The sequence below is a fragment of the Onychostruthus taczanowskii genome, unplaced genomic scaffold (genome assembly GCF_017590055.1).
Source record: "Onychostruthus taczanowskii isolate IOZ18803 unplaced genomic scaffold, ASM1759005v1 scaffold20, whole genome shotgun sequence".
In the NCBI taxonomy this organism is placed as follows: domain Eukaryota; kingdom Metazoa; phylum Chordata; class Aves; order Passeriformes; family Passeridae; genus Onychostruthus; species Onychostruthus taczanowskii.
Window position 1 is genome coordinate 7,535,443 of NW_024499240.1, and position 25,976 is coordinate 7,561,418.

Genomic DNA, 25,976 nt, shown 5'->3' on the forward strand with positions numbered 1-25,976 from the left:
TTGTGCTCTTTAAAATAGCCTAGGACTCAGAGAAAAGGGATTCTTCTTTGTCCACTTATAAATCTGGACATCTTCTGTAACAAAAACGAAACTTCCCTACACGTTTCCAGAGATCTGTAAAATCTGGACTTCGACAGGCATTTCTAGTACACTTCCTTAAAACTACACCAGCTGTTCCCACATTAACATGGGGGAAAGGAGAGAGAACCAGGAGACTCACCAGGAGATACCACCCCATGGAGGAAGCCGTGAGAATTCCTGGAGCAAAGCCTCTGTCACCTCCGAGGAAGCAGCGGGAGGGACAGAAGGCAGCGTGCCGGGAATGCCCCCGCCGGCGCTGGGAGCAGCCCGCATTCTCCCGCAGGCCGGGATGCTGCCCGCGCGGCGCGGCGCGGCTCGGCTCGGCCCGGGCTGCAGCGCCATTGCGTGGGATGGCAGCCGAGCAGCCCGGCTCCCGCCGCCCAGCATCGCCCCCGCCCGGCCCAGCAACCAAAAATCAGGCAGTCAATACTCCTTAGCTCGCTGGCAGCGCAGAGGAGGCGAGCACGCTTCACGCCAAGCTCCTGCCCGGCTCTCACTTCTGGTCGGGCCCCGTGAGCAGCGGGCGCTCCGCCCGTGCAGGTGGATTCCAGGTACCCAGAACAGCTGGGATCTGCTGCAGGCTCCAGCAAGGCCCGCTCACTGGGAAGCTTTAAACAGGCTCACTCCAAATACATCTCCCCAAGGCTGCAGGAAACCACCCTTTATTTTCCGTTTTCTTCGTAGGAAATACATGAAATCATTTCCAACTTAAGCTGCGAGGCAAACACGCACTTTCTTACTTTCATGAGAGTTCATTTACGTCCTGCTGACAGCAGGCTGTCTGTACGAGTGTGTCTGTACGTCTGTATGCCTGGCACAAGGGTCGGGATGGCCCCGGGAGGGGCAGCACTGGAACTGCACTAATAGACCTGGTAGGCATGGCTGGTAATAAAAAAGCACTAACACAGGCAATAGGGAAGACTCCCCACGTGCAATGTATTTTCCAAGCAGAATACTCCTTTTTCCCAGGTTTCAGCACCAATGTAAATAAAAGGAGTTCAATGAGTGGATGAAATCACCAAAATCACCTAATGTAACCCATTAATTTCTTGACTCTGGCAATATAAAGAAAAACGGCTCTTAAACATTTATTTTCTATTTTAGTTTACTTGCTAGGAAGGAATTTAAATTGCAGGTAGAGGTACAACAGCAAAAGAACTTGTATATATCAATAACTGGCAAGACAATATTAACTAGAAATAGAGGAAACTTCTTAGAAAAATTTGTTGCTAAATATATTTTAAATCCTATGACAATTGCACCCTTACTCTAAATACAAAGAAGTAACATTAAACTCATCTCTAAAATTATATTTAGACTTTAAATGTATAAAAGCTCTTCATCTATACAATTAAAGGCATTCTTGCCAGGACCTGGAATCCCAGGTATCAAATCTTAAACATTCCAACAGTAGTAAAACAAGGATCACTACCAGCAAGTTAAGAGCAACAAATTTGAGCGTATAGCTGTAAACCACAGTAGAAATCAAAAATTAAAAGGACGTTTGCTAACAACTGAGGGCCACCTGTCTCAGAGAGGACCACAAAACAGAATGAATATGAAAATATGTCTCATCTCTATTTATAACCAAGTCCACCAAGTGTCAGGGAGAGCTGGAGTCAGCGATCCATCAATTCTGTCACACAGAATCAAGACAGCTCTGGCAGGTCTGTAATCCTGGTTTCTGAACTGTCAAAGAAAATTTACAGTCATGTATTTTACAGTCACCTCATTTTCCAGTGGGAATATTATTGATTTCACATTTAGGAAAACTCCAAGCTGACACTGGATGGAACTTTTGCAGGAAGTATTCTAAGGTGTGCTGAACTGTTCACTAGGTGCTTGGTTAGAAAGGTGCAGCTGTAACAGTGAAGTATGAGAGGGCTATTTGCTTCCTTTGCATGTGGAATAAAGTCTATCCACTGCTGAGGTGAGATTAATATAATTGCTCTCTTACCATCTGCACAGTAAGTTCTGTTTACAATGTTAGCTGAAGAAAGAGGAAAGGAAGACCTCCATTACAAGAGGTAATAACACTCCAGAGGACATGGATTAAAACTGAGCCTGGATAATGTCAATTCATAAGAAAATTAATTTCTAGTTATTTTTGGAAAATGTTCTTTGAGAACTACATCTCAGTGAGTCTTGTTCTCCCACTGGTTCTGTGGAGTATATTGAATTGTTTATGTCATCACAGTGATAATAAATTGTCTATTGTAAGGCATTTCTTTCTTTTGAATGTTATGAATACAATATCCCTCAACCATGAAAAAAAAGAATGCTTATTTCAACATGCACCAAATAGACCAGCATAAATAAGGCATTTCTTTCTTTTAAATGCTATGAACACAATATCCCTCAACCATGAAAAAAAGAATGCTTATTTCAACATGCACCAAATAGACCAGCATAACTAGTACACAACTAATAGTCTAATATAGAGATCAGTGAACAAAGAAACATGAACTTTGACTCCCAAGCTATGCAGTAACTCCAAAGCATGTGCTCCAGCAAACATATTTGTATTCTGAGCATCGGAGCATTCTTTGAGTGATGGTGCCAGAGCATCAGCTGTGATCCCCAGGAATGACAGCAAAGGCATCAGATCAAGGGGTTCAGATAACAAAAAGCAACAAAAATAGCAAGTGGTTTCATATGTTTGCATTGTAGGTCCACACAGAGGAATCTTAATCATAATGTCTCACATATATTCAGTTATTTTACAAATGCTCGCAATTAATGAATTTAGATGTCATTCTATAGGAATTTCGTCTTTTGAATCACAGGCCTTACACAAGCGATGCTCTCACACTGCTTAGTTCTAAATCAAACAGAACAGTACCACAGACTTCAAAACAAGTAAAATTCAGTTAACAAGAAACAAAACCAGAAGAAAGAAAATGCTAAACCTTTCAATGCAGCTTGCCTGTTTCTATACAAAACAAAATAAAAGAAACCAAAGCCAATGTCTTAATGTAGCAAATAAAAACAAATACTGCAATTAGGAAAGCTTCTTGTATGAAGATTCGAGATCTGTTAAATTTTTCTCAAGTAGCTATGAACTGAGTCTAACACTAAAATAAAAAGAAACAAACTCCCCTCAAAAAACAGAAGGGCATAGTATGTGCTTTGTATCTTTACATTATGCATGCTAGATATGTTTTGCCCAAGACTTTTGTTTTTCCTAGTAAGTAAAAAGTCTTACTTTGAAATACTTCTTACTTAGAAGTCCTTTCCAACTTAAATTGATTCTATGGATGGGTGGTTAAAACCCAGAGGGCTGAAAGCAGAAAGAATGAAAGGGCCAAGCCTCTAAATTCCAGCCCTCCTCCTCCATCCTTCCACTACTATATTTCATTTAAAAGTTTCTCCTGTGCATGTAGCATCCCTCCAGAACTTTCTTTTGGAAACAAAAGCAGATGGCAAAATGTCTAAGTGTTTGGATCCACAAGAGTTGCTTTTAAATAGACCATATCTCAAGGTCCAACATATAATGAAATATTGCCTGGAATAATGGAATATTGCCTCAATACTGCCTGGCTTCACAGGAAAAGAAATACACCAATAATTCTGAACATGGCAAAATATTATTAACTACTAGTATTAACCTATATATTAAGTTTAATGGTTAAGTTGAGTGGGGAAGGTAGGGCTTAAAAGCTTCCTCAGAATTCTTGACCAAAATCCAACATCTCAATTACATACCTGTGCTTGTACTTGCAAACAAAGTGCCAGGAGCTGTACTTGTAGGGAGTTTTCCATTATTTAGCTGCTTCACTCTTTTCAAGTGAGACTTCCCGTTGTAATGAACTTGAGCTTGGGCTGCAGAGTTCAGCTGTATATTGCACACTTCACAGAAGGAAAACAGTATCTTCTTTTTTTCTTTGCTTAATTGGAAATCCTGTCTGTCATTCCTCAGTCCTTTTTCTTCAAAGGCCCGTAGAACAGCTGGTTGATTCATAATCCCATCTTCAACGATGTGGTCAGGACTTAATGGACGCTTCATACCTACAAAGAAAAGAGACAAAAATTGTTACTAGAGAGCAACCTTACTATTAAAACTGCATTTTCTTTTTTGAAATGCTGTAATGCATGATCCAGCAACCAGTTCTAACAAATAAGGTTCCAAAAGGCAGAGGCGTTGCTTAATATAGAAATAAAAGCATTTGTGCCACATCACAGAGCTCAGAAATACTAAGCTGGCAATGTATCATATTCTCTGCACAGCAACTTGCAACAACTCATTATTTTGTTAAGCAAGCTCTCTATTTTAAAGCAGGTTTATTATAGCATCTGTAGCAAAGGTTAAGATTATTTTCAAATACATTTCCTCTGCCTTACTAAACACTTTTAGTGTTTCCAGAGCTTTTCATTTTCCAATGACTATAGCAGTGCCCACTGCTTCAAATACAATTATTCAACAAAAAGGATGCCAACAAAAAATGTTATGGAAACACCAGAAGACAGACTCTTTTGAGACTGCTCAAAAGAGACTAATGAAACCTTTCCACTTTCACACACATCCAAATCTTCAGCTTCATACAAAGATTGTATGTTGTCTGTATTAGCCCATCAATACCTTCACAACTCAAACGACTGTACAGAGGAAAGTCAGCTAAACATCAGTTTTGTGCAAACTACACAAAATCATGGTAATGACAGTGCCTGAACAACAAGCCAAGAGCCTGAAATATTAATTTGCCCTAGAGAATTAAAAACCTCATCAAGCTGCACAAAGTACAGTTTTATATCTATATAGGGGAAAAGCCAATATTTAATTTAAGTTATGGTGCTAAACCAGCAGAGAAGAAATGGGGGGGTCTAGGGTAACTCATATAGAAAATAATTCTGTTTTCTTAGCTACACAAATTGTTGTTTATTCTTATCCCCCACCACCCAAATACTCTGGATGGCCAAAGGCTGGCTCAGAGAGCAGTGCACAAAAGCAGCACTTTCCAGGCAAAACTGCACCTGTGCTGAGGTTTCAAAAGCAAAAGACTTCAAACACAAGGTCTCTTTTCCAGCCTGGGAACCAGAGCAGCACAGAATTTTGTGTACACCTACCACTATGTTAGGCAGGAGCACTGAAAGACATTAAAACCAAAAGTGGCAGTAATCCTCCCCAGAAGAGTGCAGCATTCACAAGTAACACTAGAGTACCCCTCTCATAATCCAGTTAAGTTTATTACCAAGAGAAAGTCTGTTCTGTTCTCTGGCACAGGGTTGTACACAGAAAAAGCTTCAGAAATAGTAATCTATACAGTAGGATAGAGTATTTCATCACATTCAAAACCCATGCTTAACATTTTGGTGTTGGCACAGATTCCTTCTCAAGCACAACGCACTGATCAAGTATGGTAAATAGACTTCATGTCTCTGTTTCTTATAGAAGACAGTTCTGTTATCAAACAAACAATATTAACGATACATAAAGGTATAACTCACATCAAATAAAAATAAAACTGATTATTAAAAATAGTCATAGCACACAGGTACCTAATTAATTTAAAAACAAAACACTGGTGGATCCTGATAACCTGGGCTAGAGACTGTCACACTAAATCATTTAAGTGTAAGTCTCATATTTCAAGGCAAGCAACCAAGATCCTTGACTCAGCTGGGCTAAGACAACATTTTCATCTGAAAATTTAATCTCCTTAGAGCTCCAGTATTTGTTATTTGTCAATGTATTTCAAACAATAAATAACCTCCCCTAGTCCCTTTGTTTTCCGTAATTTTAATTTCAACATCACTGTTGCGGCTTTTGTTCTCTGAAGTAAAATGTTCTGAAACAAAAATTCTTTCACAAGTTGTACATACAAACCATTGTAGAATAAAATATGTTACAGTTTAAAACTCCTGGCCTGTCAGAAATCTTGTACGTTTGGTTGCAGACAGAAAAAAACCAAAACATCATTCAGCAATTATTTCAATCATCTGTAAGATCTTCATGAAGCTCAGTTGGTTTGGATACCTTTAAAATTGGCAGAGGCAAACACCTGCCTTAGGAAGGTGCATGGAGCAGAAGGAAGACTGATGGAGCTGCCTGTAAGAGCACCAAAGCCTTCCCAAAGAGGGATATTTTGGAAAGCACTGGGCTGGTACTGCATTAGAACTGCAGCACAAGACACATAACACTCCTGGGCTGCATGTTTCTGCTTCCTTTCCTCCAAAGGAACAAAACCTTGGTGAAGTCTGAGACTGCTCAATTATGGCACAAAGCAGGGTACGTGGGGAAAATCAGAACATTTGCCTCAAAAGTGCAGTCCTGACATCACCAAAAGTATTTATAAATATGGACGCACCCAGAAAGAACAATTGAGCACAGCAAGGAGTCTCACGCTGCACCTGCACCCTTAGGCATCCCAGCTGCCAGTACAGAATGAAAATTAACCTTCAAACAAATAAAAAGAAATCACTGCCAAGGTACACTCTTGTTTTAACCAAAAAAAAAAAAAAAAACAAAAAAAAAAAAAAAAAACACACAAAAAAAACCATAAATTCAGTTTTAATACAAAGTTGCATACACAGGACAAATGAGTCCTTGAAGCAATCTCTTGCTACTAATTTAAGAATTAAAAATCACAAGCTGAAATTTTAAAACAACCTTTGTTGCCTTAAGCTCCGCATCTAAATTAAAAAGTGGCCTGATTATAAGCAGCCATGACCTCTCAACAACTGATGGGAGCAGCAGATGCAAATCACTTCTGAGAAAATGCCTACACTGAGCATAGGAGGGCTTGCAGCAGCATACTGACCAGTCCAACCCTGGAGAGAACCTGTATGTGCAGCCAGAGACAAGACCATGTCAAGCCTCAGAAATCTGCTTGTTCCTTACAGAAATGCCAGCCCTCACCCTCCTGGGATTTGGAGATCTGAACATTTGGTAAAGCAAATCATTTGTGTTTGAAAAGTTTTGTTTAGTCTCTTCCAGAGTTTTAAAAAAGAAAATGTTGGTGGCAAACGCGCACTGAGATTTTAAAATATGGCCATTTTTCACACAGTAATACAGATTTTACCATAAATGAGCACATCTTGCGGTGTATGTATTTGTTCAAAAACTAAAAAGGTTATTACACGTAGGAAAAATGTCCATTGTTTTCAAAATTCCATCTCCTTCCTTTCTTCTTTAAAGTTCAGGTTGGAAAAACACATCTTTGAAATGTCCTGGTTCTAGAACATCCAGAACAAGTACAATTCTGCATTGAGTCAGTGCAGAATGTCACCATGAATGAGGTTTATCTTGTAAAAGCTAACCTTTCTTTAGAAGGCTGTATATCCGAATGCTTTAAACTTTTATGGAAGAAACACGTACATACACATTAATTTGTAATAGGAAAAAAAAAACCACACAATCCAAAGCAACTTCTTTGTTCTTATTCTCTAAACTTTTTAATCACTCAAATTTATGCCAGCACACATCCAACAAGTGATTTTTTTTCTTTCAGGAAGAGCCTATTCCTGCAGATAGATTGTGAAGAGTTCTGGGTGGTACTTGTTCTCACCCACCAGGAGTCAAATATGAAACAGAGCCATTTCATTCCTCAGGTTTACACATAGCTCAATAGCATTATCATGTAACAGAAGCAGCTACTTGAGACTACAGTCAGTGAGCTGAGAATAAAGAGAAGATACACAATCATTACATTCTGTGAAACCAAAAATTAATTTAGAGTTATTGTTATAGGTAGGATTGTGAAGTATTTAAAAGTTGGTTTAAGAGTAAGAACAAGAATTCATTAAAAGGCAGAAGTGCTGGGAATTTTCATATGGAGAAAATACATTAGATCAATCCTGCAAGCTCCTACTTGTGTATAACCTTAATACAGCACAGTGTAAGCCAAGTCTTAGCAGCAGCTGACACATAACAATATCCCCAAACTAAAATGATCCATACAAAAAGGACGTGATTCTGTGAATCACACTGGACATACACATTGCAAAGGTTGTCACTGTATTTACTCAGTGAGGATTAGACTCAATTAAAAATTGAAAGGGGAGAATGGGAAAACAAGAAAAACAAAGCAGGAAACACAGAAGAGCACCCATATATCCAGCTGAAATGATCCAGAGAAATGTTAAGTCTGTAAAGAGATTGTGTGCCCCATCAGTCTTTCTCTTGCAAAAACAAGTTATGAATCAAACCAGATACACTAATTTTTCTTCTGATCAAAATCATAAGAGGAAGCAGTGTAAAGTATAAGACCTTTTCAGATATTTGACATAAACTGTTACCAGACTAAATAGGATTGTCCCTCCATCATGTTTCCTCCCCAGTACACAGAACTGATCTATCTCGATGGATTCTGCAAACAATACTGGAGCAAGAATAAGTTAGTGATTTATGACACCACATTAAAATTCTGAAGTGTAATGAGATACCCTGTTAGGATTTCTGAAAACACATCTCCCTCAGCCTCTTACAGCTGGTAAAGAAATCTAAGTGTGGATATCCTTTGTACTTGAAGCTCAAGGCAATTAGCCTTTCAATTTGGCTGGCTAATTTACTTTTAAACAGAGTTGTGCTTTCAGAGGAGCTACAAAGAAGTATTATATATAGTACAGTGCTGTAGGTGAGAACGTGCAAATCTTTACTCAAAGGAAATAAGCTTTGGTTATCCTAATGAATTAGTGATGGTTACATGATGCATTCTTTTTCTGAGTGCTGGTCTAAACTTTTGCAATGCCCATTCCTAATTAGTTCGTACTTCAAAGAACCACTGTGCTGGAAATGTAATTAGACTGCCTTTCTTCTGTGGATCTCTGCCAGGTAAGCAAAAAATGAAACGTATTTTAAAAACTTACATATGGGCAAAGAAAATTTTCTCCTTTAGCCTCTGGAAATAATCAAATGAGTTGAAGACACAGGAACAAAAACCAAAATTAACTGGCTTTCTGTATTGTTACATTTCCAAAAAGGTTCATTCAGACAGCTGGGAGAAGCTGGAGGAGAGAGACACAGGACCAGCCTTGTGTTGTAGTCCCCTTGAGCATCTCCAATGGAGAAAAACTATCTATGCATTGAACTAGTGAAGTCTGCATGCATGCCTTAAGAGCTGTGGTCTCACTGAGCAACTATGATTCCCTAGTTCCTCATCTCTCCATAAAACATTTACACACATCTCCCAAAAGACAAAAAACCCAACCCCAAAAAATACACAAACCAACTTTGAATACCTCCAGAGCATTATTTAAAAGAAATTCATTAGAGCTGTTTTTACAAGTCTTATGACCTTTCTTGTATTTTGAGAGAGTATTTCCCAAACACAGATAAACTATCAAGAGGCATATGGTTTGCACCATCTGGGCAACAAGTTCTTTTGGGATACTGTGGTGAACAGCATATGCATAGTGCCTTGTGCACAGTATCCTACAGAGTTAAAAAAAGCACTAGAGACTCTTTTGAAGCCAGCCTTGAAAAATCCCCCATATGTTTAAGGGACCTGTTTGGTTTCCGAAGATGTGTTCCTCTTTCTTTCACTACAAACCCAAACAGAGAACTGCCATGTTTAATCCTCATCTTGTTCTGAAATTCCTCAAGGAGGCATCACATTCTGCAACATCTCCACCTGTCAAATAATTTATTATCCATCCATCCATATCTGATCAACTCTTGGTTATGTATTTCATCTCTGCTTACAAAATACATGGAATGTTTTTATTCCAAGTCACAGTAAAAATTGGATGTTCAGAAAAGTAAACATTTTTATTTCTTAAGACAATTGGTCACAGTATACAGACCAAACTGGGCTAAGTAATTTAGTTTTAATTTTGATGCTAGTTTATCAATAAATAGAGGAATAGAAACTCAGCTTGCTTTCACTGTGCATGAAAAGTTTTGAATGATGAGAAATGGCTGACAGCCCCTTCACTAGCACATTTCAGAACATTTAACATTTGAAGGAGATTCTCTTCAAACTATAAAAACAGATGGTTGTTTCACAACACAAACATTAGCTGTTTGGCACAAGGTAATTCAGGAAACTGCAAGCATTCAAGTAGCTAGTGTTTTGCTTAGCTTTACTAGACTTGAAATTTTCCATGTTAAGGAAACATAAAATTTGACCTGTTGCACTAGATTGTGAGCTTAGCTAAACTGGAGTAAACGAAATGACTCTCAGCTGAAGTTATCAGTGACTGCTGTTGCTTGTGCCAGTGTCTGTAGTTAGCTCTGATTGTAAGGTTGATCCTTTCCTCTATAGCGCCCATACTTACACATTTCTGGCACTCTTAGCATTAACACAAATCTATTTACACATCAGTTTATTTGCCAAAGAGATATATCCTCACCTGACATAACACATCAGACTGCTGCCAAGCAGGCTAACCAAGTTTGGAGTCCAGACAGCTATCCTGGATGATGTTTCAAGACAAACAGATAGCTCTACAGAATTATCATAATATGATTTTGCTTGATGAACCATTTGACAAGTTGGTGCCTTCTGCTCAGCAGTGTGTCATTAAAGCACTGCTTACCTTCAGTTAACTTGCACTCTAAGCAATCTTAGCTAATTACAGAAGAATATTTAGACGCCCAAAGTGTCCAACACATGGTTTAGATGTCATTTTAGACATGTGCCCTCCCCTACCACATGCAGAAACCTATGAGAGAGAGTAGACCTTCCAGGAAAAAGCTAAGGGAGCTGAGTAGCCTTTCTCTATAACAAATCTTTTGAGCAAGTCCTTATAATGATCCCAATATCCACAGTGCTATCCCTGGTATGATGTCTGCAACAAATTCCATCAGGTACTCCATGGTCCAGTCTGTGTTTTTGTATCCTCATAAAAAAAAAAGACCATTTCATACCAACCATCACTGATTGTCTGGATCTGATCCTATTTTATCCAGGAACTCTAGTTTCCTATTAAAGACCTAAATCCCAAATATACCGTATTTGTAAAGCAACACCCAGGAATAAGAAAAAAAAAAAAAAACAAACCACAAAAATAGAGAGACTTATATTAGCTCTTTCTTGGATATGAGCAGGATTAAAACATAAAACATGCCCAAATGCCAACATACAGGGGAAAAAAAATAACAACAAAGAAAAGCAAAAAATAAAGTTTTAAAAATAGGATACTTTAATAGGTTGAACATGAAAATTACAAGTTATTTTAACAAATCCTCGATTTAAAAAAGCTAAATTTTTCCAAATGGAAATTAGCAGAGTGTGTTTTCTTATGTATATTTTCAGTTTTGCCCATTTTCATAATCTGCTTTCTTGAGACCAGTGAACTGTCTTATCAATTACAAATTTAATAAATAAATTGAATGATATTGCCTCTAAGAATTTTCTACAAAGTTGCTAGGTTAGGATTTTTACTTGTAACTTTCAAAGTATTGGATCCAAGTATTATTTAAACCAAAGGACTCCTTGTATTTCTCCCTAGAAAAACATTGAATAACACAATATTAATTAAATGTATCTCCATCAGATTTTACAACTTGAAAGAGCTGAACACAAACCTATAAAGGGAAAATCCTGTACAGGATATAGTTTGAATCTGTGTTCAACAGAAAAAGGACCACAGAAAATACGTTTTTTTAAAGAACATATTTTTATACATTTAAGAAGCTTAAGATAACATAAAGCCAACTGCAAAACACATGGGTTTTAACTGTTGGAAAACTGATTCAAGATGTAAGGTACTTCTACTGAAGCAACTATTTTATTTCTAAAAAAAGCTGTTCATGGCATAAACTTGCAAAAAAGACGAAAACCTGCTGACATAATCTGAGGTTTCTACAGAGTATTTGTACCTGGTTGTTTTATCTTTATCTTGCTTGAGCATAATCACATTTGAAGAGTAAATCAAATCTCTGGTCTCAGGAAGTAAAAATAATTTCCTACCTTCTTAAAAATATCAAGAATTCATCTCAGCATAAAAGGAAGCCAAAACAGAAAGTCAGGCCTAGTAGATGGCTGTCTTGTTCTCAAGTCTGACAATGCTAGGAGCTGAATACAAGTTGTACTGGAAATCATTAATTCTGGATAAAGGCTGGTAATGCTGTGAAAGCACTCTTGGACACAAGAGCTTTGATGATTGTGTGAAAATAATAGCTGGGTGTGAACAAAGAACAACACCACATTCAGAAAAAAATGTGAGATTGAGATCTGTCAGTTTGATTGGAAGCACTAGGAACACAAAGAACAGAAACTGCAAGCATGATCAGTGGCACTGAATGTCAGTCCTAAAGTGCTCATTCATAAGATCCTGTCATTGGCTTTGTAAACAACTGATTCTCTTTTGGAACTGAAAAAATATCAAAACCAATGTTGCCTTATAGTATAAAGGGATACCACACCCGCTTTATCTTATTAATTATTTAAGTTTTATGATCAAGTTATAAGAATATGACCCAGCTCATAGTGACAGACCATAAGAAGATTGGATCACCTAGGCTGAAAGGGTGCATTGACCTGAACTTAACCCTTGGTTTGCCCTTCTCCCCATTTAAAGGAACCACAACTAAGTGTATTTTGTGCCACCACTGAACTCAGAGATGTCTGGTGAAGTTGAAGATACAGCCACTCCCTAATTCTGCCTTCCTATGCACAGACCTTTCCTAAACTCTAGCTGCCAGTCACCTCAGGCTTTAAGTGACTGTTGCTTGCAAAATGCATTCTGAAGACCTTATTCCACACTGAAAAATGCACCTCCATTCAAAAAAATGAAGAGCCAGCCTTTTGCTAGTTTGGCAGACACTCCTCATTTCTGTGCTTCCCAGCTAGTGGAACCATATTACTGCTTTAATCTAAACTGGTTTTATAAAATTTTGGACCCTAACTTTTACATTTGAAACCAAAGGTAGTACCTAAATTAAGAATTCATGTGGCAGATTGTTTGGGTTTCTTCCTTTTTGTTATTCATTTGTATAAAATCAGTATACTATTTGCATATGATACTTAATAGTCAAAAAATCATGAAGACACTCAGGCAATGTGTTGCTCTACCATAAAACCTTCACACCAAAGGTCCAACAGCAATTCCAGAACCACTGAACTGGATAAAATCATTACAGCATATGTCACAGTTGAGATGGCCACAATACACAAAATATAACTATCACCATTGATGACCATCTCACCAATTTCAGAAGGCTTTAAGAATTTGCCCAAAAGAGTAACACCATACCACATCAGAAGGCTTCAAGCATCTGCCCATACAGAGTAACACCATGTCACTTCAGAAGGCTGCAAGAATCTGCTCTTTCTTATTCTTCAGCAGAATCTTATCTACCATCATCATTAATGCATGGCACCTGTGTGTCCCTCATTGTTGATGCATGGCACCTGTGTGCCCCTCATTGTTGAAGCATGGCACCTGTGTGTTCCCCTCATTGTTGATGCATGGCACCTGGGTGCCCTCTGCTCCCTTTGGTGGTTGGTCAGTAACACCTGGGCCCTCCATGTCCCATTGCTGTCAGTGCTGCTCACCTGCTTTTCACAGCTGCAGCCCACTGGGGCTGAGGCTCGGCCACAGCCCCACTCCCAATTACCACAAACTGTGCACCTGCATAAACTTTTCAAACCCTGCACTCCTGTATATATTCTATACGAAGTATTCAGGAGGCACTGAAAAAAATAATAGTCAAGTCAGCTATTTGAATTGCTAAAGTAGACATCACTTCCTTAAACTGTTGTTTCAAAGAGCTCTGTAGACCCCAACAAAAAAGGGGCATTAGACCTGCTGGAGAAAGTCCACAGGAGGGTCAAAATGATGACTAGAAAACTGAAACACCTCTCCGATGATGAGAGGCTGAGAGAGTTGGGGTTGTTCGGCCTGGAGAAGTGAAGGCTCCAGGAAGACCTTAGAGCACCTTCCAGCAGCTGAAAAGGCTGTGAGAGAGCTGGAGAAGGACTTGTCACAAGGTTATGGAGTGACAGGACAAGAGGTAATGGCTTCAAACTGAAAGAGAGTAGGTCTAGATTACATAATAGAAAGAATTTCTTTGCTATGAGGGTGGTGAAACGCTGGAACGGATTGCCCAGAGAAGCTGTGCCTACCCCATCCCTGGTAGTGTAGAAGATCAGGTTGGATGAGGCCCTGAGCAACCCTGCCTCGTGCAAAGTGCCCCTGTCCATGGCAGGGAGTTGGAGCTGGATGGTCTTCAAGGTCCCTTCCAACCCAAACCATTCTCATTCTATGAGACCTACTTCAGCTGGTACATAGACCAGCTAAGTGTAAGTTAAACATTAACACAAACCAAAATGGATGTTGTAACCGCAGTAAAAATCAAGCTGCATGATAGATGCACAGATTCTTTTGAAAACGTTTGTACTTGATACAACTCAGAGTTTCCCACAAGGCCAGATTTACTGTCTAAAATACTCTGCATAAGGAACCTGTCACATAAATGATAAGCAGCCCCTCCAAAATACCGGATCTGAAAAACATTTCTCAAAACACTTCTGTTCAGGAAAGGGGCTTAGTGCATAGAGCCAGGAACAGAGAAGATGAGGCAAGTAGCCTGTGGATATCCTCATGTTTCAGATGTCTGTGTGTGCATCTTGCTCGGGGGACAAGGTAAAACAGGAGTAGAGTGTGGAGAGTGAGACAGAGGTACAATGGAACTGATAAAGGAGCCTGATTTCTCAGGCCTAATCAGGCAGAAACCATGGGAGAGACAGATGCAGATAACTGCTCCCAGGTGTAGAAGTGACCAAAAGATACGGTGTGAAATTTTGTAATGATTACCAGGTAACTGATGTAATGAAGAATGTGCAACCAATGAGAAATTGTAATCAAAAATAGAATCCTGTATAAACTCTTCATATTCTCAATAAAATTGGCTTCTGATCCAGCTCAGTTGTCCCCATCTCTCATCACCCATAGCAGAGGAGGGCCAGAAGATGTGCATTTCCATTCCTGCATCTGGAACAAAACTATGGGGTGTTTTTTGCAAGCAATTTCACACCTTTTTCTCCAAACCGTCCCCTCCATTTCCCCACCAACACAGAGTACACTGTCAAAGCAAGGGCACATTTCATACCTTGCATTTGTGCTCATTATCATTATCAGTTATGATGCAGTATGAGGCATCTAAATATTACTGCTGACACAGTATGAAAGAGTATAAAATTTTTACCACAAAAACAGTGACAAAGACTAAAGGTCTGTCAAGATAAGAGCCATTCAAGTTTGCCATCAAAATGAACAAATTATGGAAGAGTCAACTTACACCCACCCATATTCCAGAGATGAACCCAAGGCACACAATTCATCTTTTGCTCATTACTGCACAAAGTGTGCTTCTCACGGAGGTGACTGCATACCAACTGCCACGTTAACAAGCAGTGTCTTCCTTCAGACATTTACAAACATCAGAATGCTTATTCATGACAGTCCCACATATCATCTGCCGTCCCAGATGGTGACTGGTGGGATGCTGATTTTGTCCTAAGGCAGTTACCACCCACCAAGATAGTATATGCAGGGCTAAATAAAAAGCATGTGCCATCTGCTGTCAAGTTCAGAAGATTTGTTGAGACCTACTAGATTAGTTCAAGTTTATTTTAGATCAGACAAATCAGGACGTTGTAGCTTTCTAACTGCCCAATAAAATAAGAGTAAGTTGCACTGCAGAAGACACACAGTAAATTAAGAACAAGTTACAATGTTCTGCTGGTTCCACCTACCGACCTGGGAGCAGCTAAGGATTCTCCTTGTGATCAGTGGTAAAAGGCACACATGGCCCACAAGATCAGAGGGAACCTGAGACCAAGAAGGAATTCTGCAGAACTTACAGTTTGCCTTGCCCTGAAAGAAATTTTAGGAATTTTCTTTCTTGCCATCAGGATGTTTTTTCTGCCTCCTTTTCTTGTGATCATTTACAAAATTATACTCTTATTATTTTGATTGCTGGTCCTCCATAAATTCTTGCCCAGTTCAAATTTTTTTCCTACCCTCTCTGTAGTCTTATCCTCCTGCTCATGCACTGACATATTATATATACATAGAATAAAGAAAATGCAATTAAAAAGCAGAACTAGTACGGTATCTTCTGCCTGCTTCACAACCAGCATAAACTCACTTCATGTGTCATATCCCTTTATAGATGGTTAATACAGCCATTTCCCCAATACCAACTATTAGGAACTCAAAATAGATAAAATAATTCTATGTATTCTTTTTAAATTATCTAATTGAATTTATTTTTGTACATCGATAAATATCTAAAGCAAGCAGAGAAAATAGAAAAATACATTCACAGAAGCCTTTTTCCAATCTTTTTAAATAACCAGGTACATGAAAACCTTTCCCAGGCAGGGAATTAATCCTTGCACAAATATAAAGGTTTCATCATTGTCTACCTGGATGAAAAAAAAAGTATTGTTTAAGCTGAACCCTTAAGAAGTAAAATTTCAAAATATGGACAAATGGCCTTTAAATCATTAACATCAGAAGAACAGGACACAAAGGAGAGAGATCATGAAGGCCTGTGCTGCACAGTAATGAGGGAGAGGGGTTGCAAAGGTCTCTGCAGGGGCCCTACACTGTCCCCAGCACTACAGCCCCACGGCTGCACCTGCAGAGATCCTCCAGGAGGCCTGGAGCAAATGCTCCAGGAAGTTTCCTCCAGCCCAGCACAAGTGCATCACCTCCTCCAGCACTCAGACCACAAAGGGCAGAGGAACAGAATACATCAGTCAACTGCAAAGGACAGCTTAGCTGCTGAGAAATAGCAGGGACTAAGAAAAAAAAAAAATCTGGAAAACTACAGGACATGCAGCCAGAGGCAACGAGGGGCAACAAGGTAGTTTTTCCAAGCTCCTTAAGCATGTTTACTTACCCTTCTTCAAATGTGTGTTTGTAGAACTGTCAGCTCTTTTAAATCACCCTAGACTGCTTCCTCTACTGCAGAGTTCACTAATCCATGCATCCTAGTGCAGCTCTCAGTAGAACACATGACTTTATTGAATGGCCAGGTAATCATAAATGCATTTAAAACACAATACCAGTTATTTAAGACAAAATGATCTGTCATCAAATTATACAAGTCACAGTCAGTCTTGTGCTGCCAGCCTGCATAGAATACAAGGCTGGCACCTGCTCACGGATATAAACATCATTCCACCTGTCATTTTACAACTATCTGTTTGAAGTCTTTACAGAAATTCATGCATACTGCTCCCCTAAAAAGTAAAAAAAGTCATTTTACAAAGGGATAAACTTCTGATGATGGCAGTCACACAGAAAATTCGCCATTAATCTCCTCTGAATAAATATAACCCCCAGGAAGATGCAAGCATGAGCAGAATGTATATTTTTTACACTAGGAAATGCTGAGGTGCACAACAAGAAGCTTTTACTTAAGCATTTTGAGCTCAAGTTATCTTTCAGAAGCCCATTTTATTCTCAGGAGAAATTTCTCTCCAGTCATTCACTTTTCAAAGCCCTTTGCAACTTTAAGATTGCAGTAAAGCTGACTTTTATGCCTTATTTCAGTAGCTCTTTCCCTTGTCCAAGCTGTCACATTCTCTGGAGGCATTTGGTGGTTTTAAATTTCCTCAACACTTTATTAATAAAGAAATTTTTAAAAACCCATTATTTTTTCAATGTGCAAACATCTGACTTTGTAACACAAAACATCCTTGTGATAAAAAATTTTTATTAAGTCCTCCAATTAATTAAGATCTTTCTCTCTCACGCTGGTTTACCAAGTTTGCTCAAGTTGTCCTTTTCTGAATTGCTGATAACTGAACACAATTTCTGTTAAAGACAGTTTTAAACACACTTACTGCCTTAAAAGACCCATCAGGTTGAATATGCCTCCTGTGTTGACATCACAAGCATGAAGCTTTGGAACATGAAACATTTGGAAAGGTTCACTTAGTAAAATCCAAGTTATCAATCTGATGTCATCTCTGCTTATGACATTCCACTCACAAATTCAGGGCAGCTAGCTCTCAGAATTATATCTTGCTGTATTAGGCATTTTTCTTAAGCCTGGGTCATGCAGTCAAAAATCCCCAGGAACTCTAGCTTTTTAAATATCCTTCTAATCCTGGCAGAGCTGACTGAAAACATGAACCCTAAAGGCTCAAAAACTAGAAGGGAATTAAAGAGAAACCAATTTCAATTTTCTTCTAGATCTGAAATGATTTTTGAATGTTCAGAGCTGACAATCCTTAGGCAGGAGCATTTATCTTCTCTCAGCACTTGATCAGGGTCTGGACTGATGCTGTGCTTTATCACTAAGAAATATAAGACTTAAAAAACCAAAACCAAACCTAAATTCTAGTTCTCATGTACTTCCTCCAGGACAAACCCTGAACAATCAGGCATGTATTTGGTTATACAGTCCAGGCACTGATTTTGGGTCAACCCTGGCTGATGGTTTAATTTCTCTTTCCTGGCTAGTTCAGTCCATAAAGCCATCAGAAGACAAGTGTTTTGTCTTTCCCTGTGTTCCCACAACCTCCCCGTTTTAACAAGGGCATGGAGTGACAGGACACGGGGTAATGACTTTGGACTAGAAGAGGACAGTTTAGATTATAACTAATCTAAACTACTTCACTATGAGAGTAGTGAGGCCCTGGCACAGGTTGCCCAGAGAATCTGTGGATGCCCTGTCCCTGGAAGTGTTCAAGGCCAGGTCAGATGGGGCTCTGAGCATCTTGATCTGGGGGAAGGTGTCCCTGTCTGCAGCAGGGAATTGGAACTTAATGACCTTTAAGGTCCCTCCCAATCCAAAACACTCTATGATAATATAATTCCTTTATTTTCCAAGACTAAGGAAGTCTCTCCATAACAAGACAGGATCTCCTTTTCCCGGGCCAGACCTCTTCTCTGCAGCCATGTCAGTCTGAAATCATCATGAGCGTTAATTAAATCAGTTTCCTGAACTCTAGATGGACACTCATCAGTTTGGCAACTGCAGCATTAATGCTCCCATATCCCTGAAAAGCAGGAAGGCTAGGAATCACTAGATCATTTTACAGAATACTTCTAAACAATATACAAAACAAATTCTTATTTAATTATGCTACATTAGGTATGGCAATTAAGTGAGAGTCCACAGCTATTGTAATTAATTCAACTTATGCAAAATGGCAAATTCAATCATTAGGCCAAATTGTCACCTAAATGCCACATTATTATTTTTAAGTATTTATCAGTTCTTAGCTAACAAATGAATGAAGAAAGCCCAGCTGAACTGTCAGCAGAAACAGACTCAGCTGCCATGGCAGTAGATTTCCTCTAGGAAAGCAACTAGAGTTCAGAGATACCCCAAAATCTTCTTACAAAGGAATGGATATAAAGGACTTAGCTTCTTTACCAGGCAGTTTTCCTAACAGCATTTTGAACTATACTGTGAACCCAAAGGAAAAGTTCCATACCTACTTACACCATCTATAGCACTAGGCGTGTCTACATCAAAAGGACAAAACATGTCTTAGTTACTAATGACTCCATTTTTGCTCTCAAAACAACCTGTAGGGACAGTACACAGGCTCATCTAATGCCTACTCCTGGCATATCTAGATTATCTAAATAAATCCTGAATAACAATAGAGGAATGGTTTTATCACACACATTTTTACATACAGAGACAAACAAGATGAAACAGTATCATTCTGAAGAACTTTAACAATTTTTCATGTTTCTGACTATTTAGACAGTAAACAATAATTAAGTACCACTTCATCTGGTCTCTTGTTGACCTTGTAAAAGCAAATAGACAGATAGACCAGGAAAACCACGAAGTTAAATTACTTTCTTTTTGAAGACATTGATCTGATTCCTTTAATGAACATGCTTATTTCAGGGCAAGCACAAATTTGAGGGGGAAAATTGAGAGAATATGAAACTTCCCTGCCAAAGTTCATATTGCAACAACAACCCAAAATAGGTAGCTCTGCCCCAACACTTAAGTAATTAATAAATACAGTCTACCTACATTTTTAATTTCACATTCTAAACAATGTTACATTGTGGTCCTAAACAGCTGGTACTTCTCATTCTTAGGATGTCAATGTCATTTTTATGCACTTTCCATTTAAAAATGACACTCTGAAATAAGACACTCTGAAATAAATAAAATTGCCCAAATTCACATAATTTATTGTCAGTGATAAGCATTAGGCATTAACATCAGTAAGCATTCTGGAAATAAGTTCATATGGAACATCAGTTTGCCTTTATTTTTTTACTACTTCACTAGATTTCATACTATGTTCATAAAAGACATGAGAGAAAAGGACATCAGCTGAATTTCCTAAACCAAGTCACCCTAACAATTTACCCTAGCATATTGCAGAACACTGAAATAAAATACTGCAATTTCTCCAATGTAAAATGCAAAAAAATCATAATGAACTCACTGAAAGAAGAGAAATCTAATCTAAGAAAGCTGTGTGGAATAGCTATATTCTATACAGGAAAAATAAGTAATTTTTCAAAGTAATTGTTGTGCAAGAGAAATAGGAACAAATAAACCAGTGTCCTAAAACTCTGTCAGTGAGTGAACTCATTTGGGAACTACAGCTGTTGCGCTTTAGAGATTTGGATTAAAATCCATCATTATCTTTCAGTTAATACTCTTTCATCGACCAATCAGCAGTCATATGGTGTTTACCAACCCTGGTCACTTAACCCACTTGAATGGCCTTTGTGCTATAATTTGTACTTCAATACAATCAGATTACTTCTAATCTAAATGATTTGTGTCCTTTATGGGACAGATAAACACTAATCCCAGGGTTCCTAAAACATAGCAAGCCTAAACAGGGCCAGTATGGCATCCATCATTTGCCATTTTAATACAATATTTCATTCAAGTTGGGAAACACTTGATTTGATCATACTGACCCTGCCTTTTACAGTCTTATTTCAAATTTCTTATACAAACAAAGAAGAAAGATTTATTAGCAAACACCACCACTCAGCAAAATCAGCAGCAAAACAATCAATATACCAATATATAGATACTACTTTTTGATCAAATTATTTTACAGAAAAAGTAATTACTTTTTAAAAGAAGAATACTTTAAAACTCGTTTTTCAATAAGGAATTACATGTTCAGTAATGGCTCACAGTCCCTGGATATCAGTTTTAAAAGTCTGCTTCCTCAGAATGATTTTCCAAGTATTCAGTAGGTAAAGTGTCCCTAATCATTCCTGTTCTTCAGTTAATCTTGAGTGACACTTGGAAGCAGCTGTATTCCAGGGCGAGCCTAGCATCTAATTACATTTAGCAGTAATATGCTTAGGCTCTGATCCCACAAATGCTTCTGCACAGGTGTATCAGTGACCATGTCCCTAGAAAAGGAGGGACCACGCATGCAACTATAGATGCATGACTGGAGCCAAGTATATCAATCTATCTGTACCTCAAAAAATGCCAGAGTTGGGAATAAAAACAGTTGAATAGTTCAGCAATAACCTCATGGTGACAGCAAGTATGCAAACAGCTTTGTACATAAAGGTATTATCAGTGTCACTATTTTATAGTCACATATTTACCAACATTTATATTTCTTACCAACTCCCTACAAAACATACCCACTATGTAAAATAGAACTGATTATATTTGAAGTTAAGTCAGGACAACTCAGAACTGGATAGAACATTGCCAAAGAAAAATTAAGGTGCTGGATGATCTTAATAGCATCTGTAGCTATTAACTTGCACAAATATAAATGTGTTTACTTAAAATACCTCCACACAGGTGCTTGTATTTCAGATTAAGTAAAACTCTTTCTAGTTTAGGTCATGAACTAAGCCAAAGTTCACTTTCTCATGGTGCCCTCATGCACAGGCAGTGCTGCTCTCAGTAGATGACCTCAGCCTACCTTGCAGTGATGAGTGAGCTCGCACACACACAGAGAATCAGGAACCACCACCACCAAAATTCTAGTTTAAACAAGTCACAAGCTGACACAAAAACCTTTAAAAAGCCTCCAGGATTATTTCAGTGAATGCCATGTATACTCCTCACTCTGCTCTGAAAATAGCCCTTGTGATGTTCCTTGTACTTTGAGCAAGATCCCCATTATACATTACAAAACAGCCTCCTTGAAAGGTCCAGCAGAAACCACAGCTTGTTTGAGATTTCCCAGAAATTGCAACAACTTCCAAAGTGCTGGGAAACCTTCTATAATTCACTTCTGAAATTATAACCTAACAAATTACCAAATACAGAGGACTGATCCAGCTTTCCAAGAGCAGTAATCTTTGTTTTTCACTAATTTCTCAAACTCTACCAGAACCTCATGAAGTTGCATATTTCCTTGAATACTGTATTTGTGTTTCACTGCGAACATGAAACAAGCACAAACTGCAACTGTAAAACAGCAAAGCACATCTTCTCTTTCACTGACATTTAAAAGGACAACATGAGAGCCCAAAAGCCAAATGCAACAATGACTTGTACAGCCCACTTGCAAGTGTTTAGAGGAGACTGGAAAGAGGGGAAGTGTTGTTATTTTTTCCCTAGATAGCTAAAAATTCCTGGACCAGCTGTCTCGGAGTTCTGGTTCCAGAAGAGACTAAGTCCAGAAATGCTGAAAGAAATTTTATGAATGCGAGAAAGTAACCAGATATTTGAAAGAAGTACTTGTAAATTCTACAAATCCTTATTTAATCAATAAACACTTGGCAATAGCAAAATATTTCTCTGTGAGAATCCCAGAATTTATGTCAGAAACCATATCTCCCATCATGGGAGGAGATAATTGTCTTCTTCTACCAACTCAGTAGTTCATGTACAAACTGAAAAGATACCACACAGTTCTAGCAGATTAATAGCAGCAAGTCCAAACTTCACAAGAGGGAAAAAATAAGAAGTAAAGAAGAACGAGAGAAAGAAGAAGGGAATGAGGAAAGGGAGAGGTACCTGCAAAACTCTAAGGGCAAACCCCAGCCCTCAGATGCAAGCCAGGAAAGGTTCTAGCCTTTATGGAACCAAAGAGATAGGACCACAAGCTAAATAAGGAATGGTCACTTCCTGAAATACATATGAAATGGACACAGATCACAACAGATTCATAAATAAAAATCTGTTTGCATCAGACACCGGTGCCAGAAACATACCTGTAATGTTACTGTACTCTTGGCAGAAGGTGGTAATTATTTAACACCATGCAGCTGCACAGTAAAACAAAAAACAGGGCTTTATTCTGCTTCTGTATTTCAGAGGGTTACCCATGGTAATTACTGAAAACTGGTGCCCCAAATAGAAACCAAATTGTTTCTGCAGATCCAAAGAAGGCTGAAGGCAGTTCATTTCTCTGATATCCCTGATTCTTTTCCCCCTTCCATTGCAGAAGCCATGCTTAGACCACTTGAACTATTAAGAATCCAAAATTAACTGATTTGAATTTACAGTACTGGAATTAAGAAAGTTAGAGCTCCTAACAAAAATGCTGTGAAGACAAATATGTGAAAGTAACAGAAGCACAACTAGAGAAACTTACGGTGCAAGAGTAATATAGCAAAAATCACCTCTTTCTTCTAAACTTATTTGTATGGTCAGTGTAGCCATTGGGAAAACACCTCCCCAAAATTCCTTAGCTAAGAAAAACAGTTGGCCACTAAGGGTTTTACAGTCCATTACTGAAATTATATCACACTGAAACATTATTTCTCTAGGATCAAGAAAAACTTAGATTCCAAATACGTCAAACAGCTGCACTAAACTCAGTCTGAGCAAGAAAGCTTACATCTGCATTTCTTACTTTACCTGCTATTTTTATGCTTTATGGAAGAGCCACATTCCCTCCTCACTCTAATGAATTGTGTATGTGACAGGGAAGCAAACAACGGTAAGTCACAGCAACATGGACCATTACGTCCTTGCCATAAGAAATGAGGAGATGCTTACAGCTTCTTCTGCAGCACAACCATTCCCCTTCCTCCAGGAAACCATTAAACAGCCAGAGGTGTGAACCCACTACAGCCTTCTGCTTCATTAAGCCATATATCCTTTTTACATTGGAGTCATGAAGCTATAAATCATGTGAGACAGAATGAGAGCTAATTAAAGAGTCAGCTAAGCATAAAATTCTGCATTGTTGCATATCAGACAACTCCAAAATTGGCCATACTTTGTATAATATATTGTAAAATATTAAAAGATGTTTCCATTCCAGCAGATAGGTATTTTCTCTAAGAGCTGAGCACTGCTACCTGAAAAACATCAATATTTCATTTCCTAGCAGGGAAGGCCCATGAAACTCTGAGTCAACTTTTTTTTCACTTTTAATAACAGATCATACTGCCTCGTATTGCAGTGCAGTCTTGTATACAGTCTTGAAACTTACTTAACTCCTTTTCTAATTAGTATCAACTTCTGATATGCTTCTGAAGACAGAAATTCACAACCCCAGAAATCTCTACATACACTAGATACAAATGTATCTAAATCTAGCCCTTAAACTTCAGTACAAGCACTTCAGGCTATTTACAGAATTCCTTTACCAGTAAGGCAATACTCATTTGAAAAAAAAAAAAAAAATATCCATTTCCTGATACCAGATTTCTGGGCCAACGCCATCATGTCAGAACAGCTCTTCTTTGGAGGGACAGAGGTAAATCTGATGCAGAGATGTTAACTGAAATATGTATCCCACAACCCAAGAGGGCTTTTACATAAGTATAATATTACTCTGACACCTAGAGCATCCATTGGTGGGTGAGAAACTTGTTACACTGAGGTCATATGAAAACAGAGCACAAGGATGATCCTGTAATTCCAAGAGTTTTCCTCTAAAAGATTTTTAATTGAACAGATATATGCAGATATATGTTCAATTTCTATTCCTTCTTCACCTTCTTTTCAGAGATCTAATAATTGTAGCTACTAAAGCAATTCATCAAATGCAAGAGAAAATATCTCAGAGTAATCATTACCAATATACATTTCTTTAAAAATATACATATTCATCAGTCTCAATGTTTAACAAGGAATAGCCAAGTGCTTATATAGTAGTCTTACACTCCATTTTCCCAAATGTGGTTTCCCACTAAATACCTTAAAAAAAGGAAGAACAAATATTTTTATTTGCACTCTAAATTTTACCCAAATTTGACAAGTGAGCTTTATTTTTAAAGGGCATTCTTCTTTTCTTCTATTAAATAAAAAAGAAAAAAAGGGTGCATGAATTTACTAAACTGAACTTTTATTTCAGGCTTCACTGACTGAAAAGGGGGCCCAAAAGAATTTTTATTAAAAACAGGGTGCCATCCATAAGGTGATTCATATTTTACTGGGATATTCCAAGAAACTCTCTGAGTTGATGGCCACTCTTGAAATCTGCTGCATTAGGTTGCAATCAGGAGGGGAGGCATGGGTCAAAAACACAGTTAGGACACATACTACGTTCAACAAGCCAACAGAGAGGTCCAGAAATTAGAAGAGCCAAGAAATATAGCTGCTGAAGGAAAGACCAAAGCTAAGGCATTCCAGCTGCCTGAGGGGACAACAAAGAGCAGGTAGAGAGGATGCTCAGAAGTGACAGGGACCAGGCAGGGCTGCTTGCAGTCAGCCCACAAAAGCCACAGCTCACACTCTTGCAACCTGAAAGATCCAAAGCAACCTCAAGTAAGTTTTTAATATTCACTACTAATTCTGAAAAGCATTTGGCAGCACTTTGATAGGTGAATTAAGTTCCGCCTGTGGCTTTACAAAAAAACATTAAATACAAGTTTCATGTATACATGAAAACATGAAATACAAATCTCACGTATACAAATAGTAACAAGTATTTTGGAGAGATTCTGACAATTCTTAAAAAGCAGCAGTGCTGGGTTTTACAAACTAGCCCATTTGGAAATTCAAGCTGAAATGATCCTTTTAAACAACATAAAGTACTTCTATGGCCCAGAGCCGCTACTTCAGCCTTGTAAGAAGTTGAAAAATAAATCAGCTTTTTTCAACAAGTAATTGA

General features: G+C 38.4%; 1 protein-coding gene across 3 annotated transcripts in view; it reads right to left on the reverse strand.

The window, feature by feature from the left end:
- Window positions 1-25,976, reverse strand: part of ZNF385B (zinc finger protein 385B) — a 156,856-nt gene that overhangs the window by 121,121 nt on the left and 9,759 nt on the right. For 2 of the 3 annotated variants that reach the window (XM_041403370.1, XM_041403369.1), the window contains exon 2: window positions 3,787-4,089. In XM_041403370.1, coding sequence (XP_041259304.1) covers window positions 3,787-4,087 — 301 coding nt within the window. In that variant the 5' untranslated portion in view covers window positions 4,088-4,089. Of the gene's footprint in view, window positions 1-220; window positions 348-3,786; window positions 4,090-25,976 lie in introns of those variants that run through there. The other variant, XM_041403373.1, reaches the window with a different exon arrangement.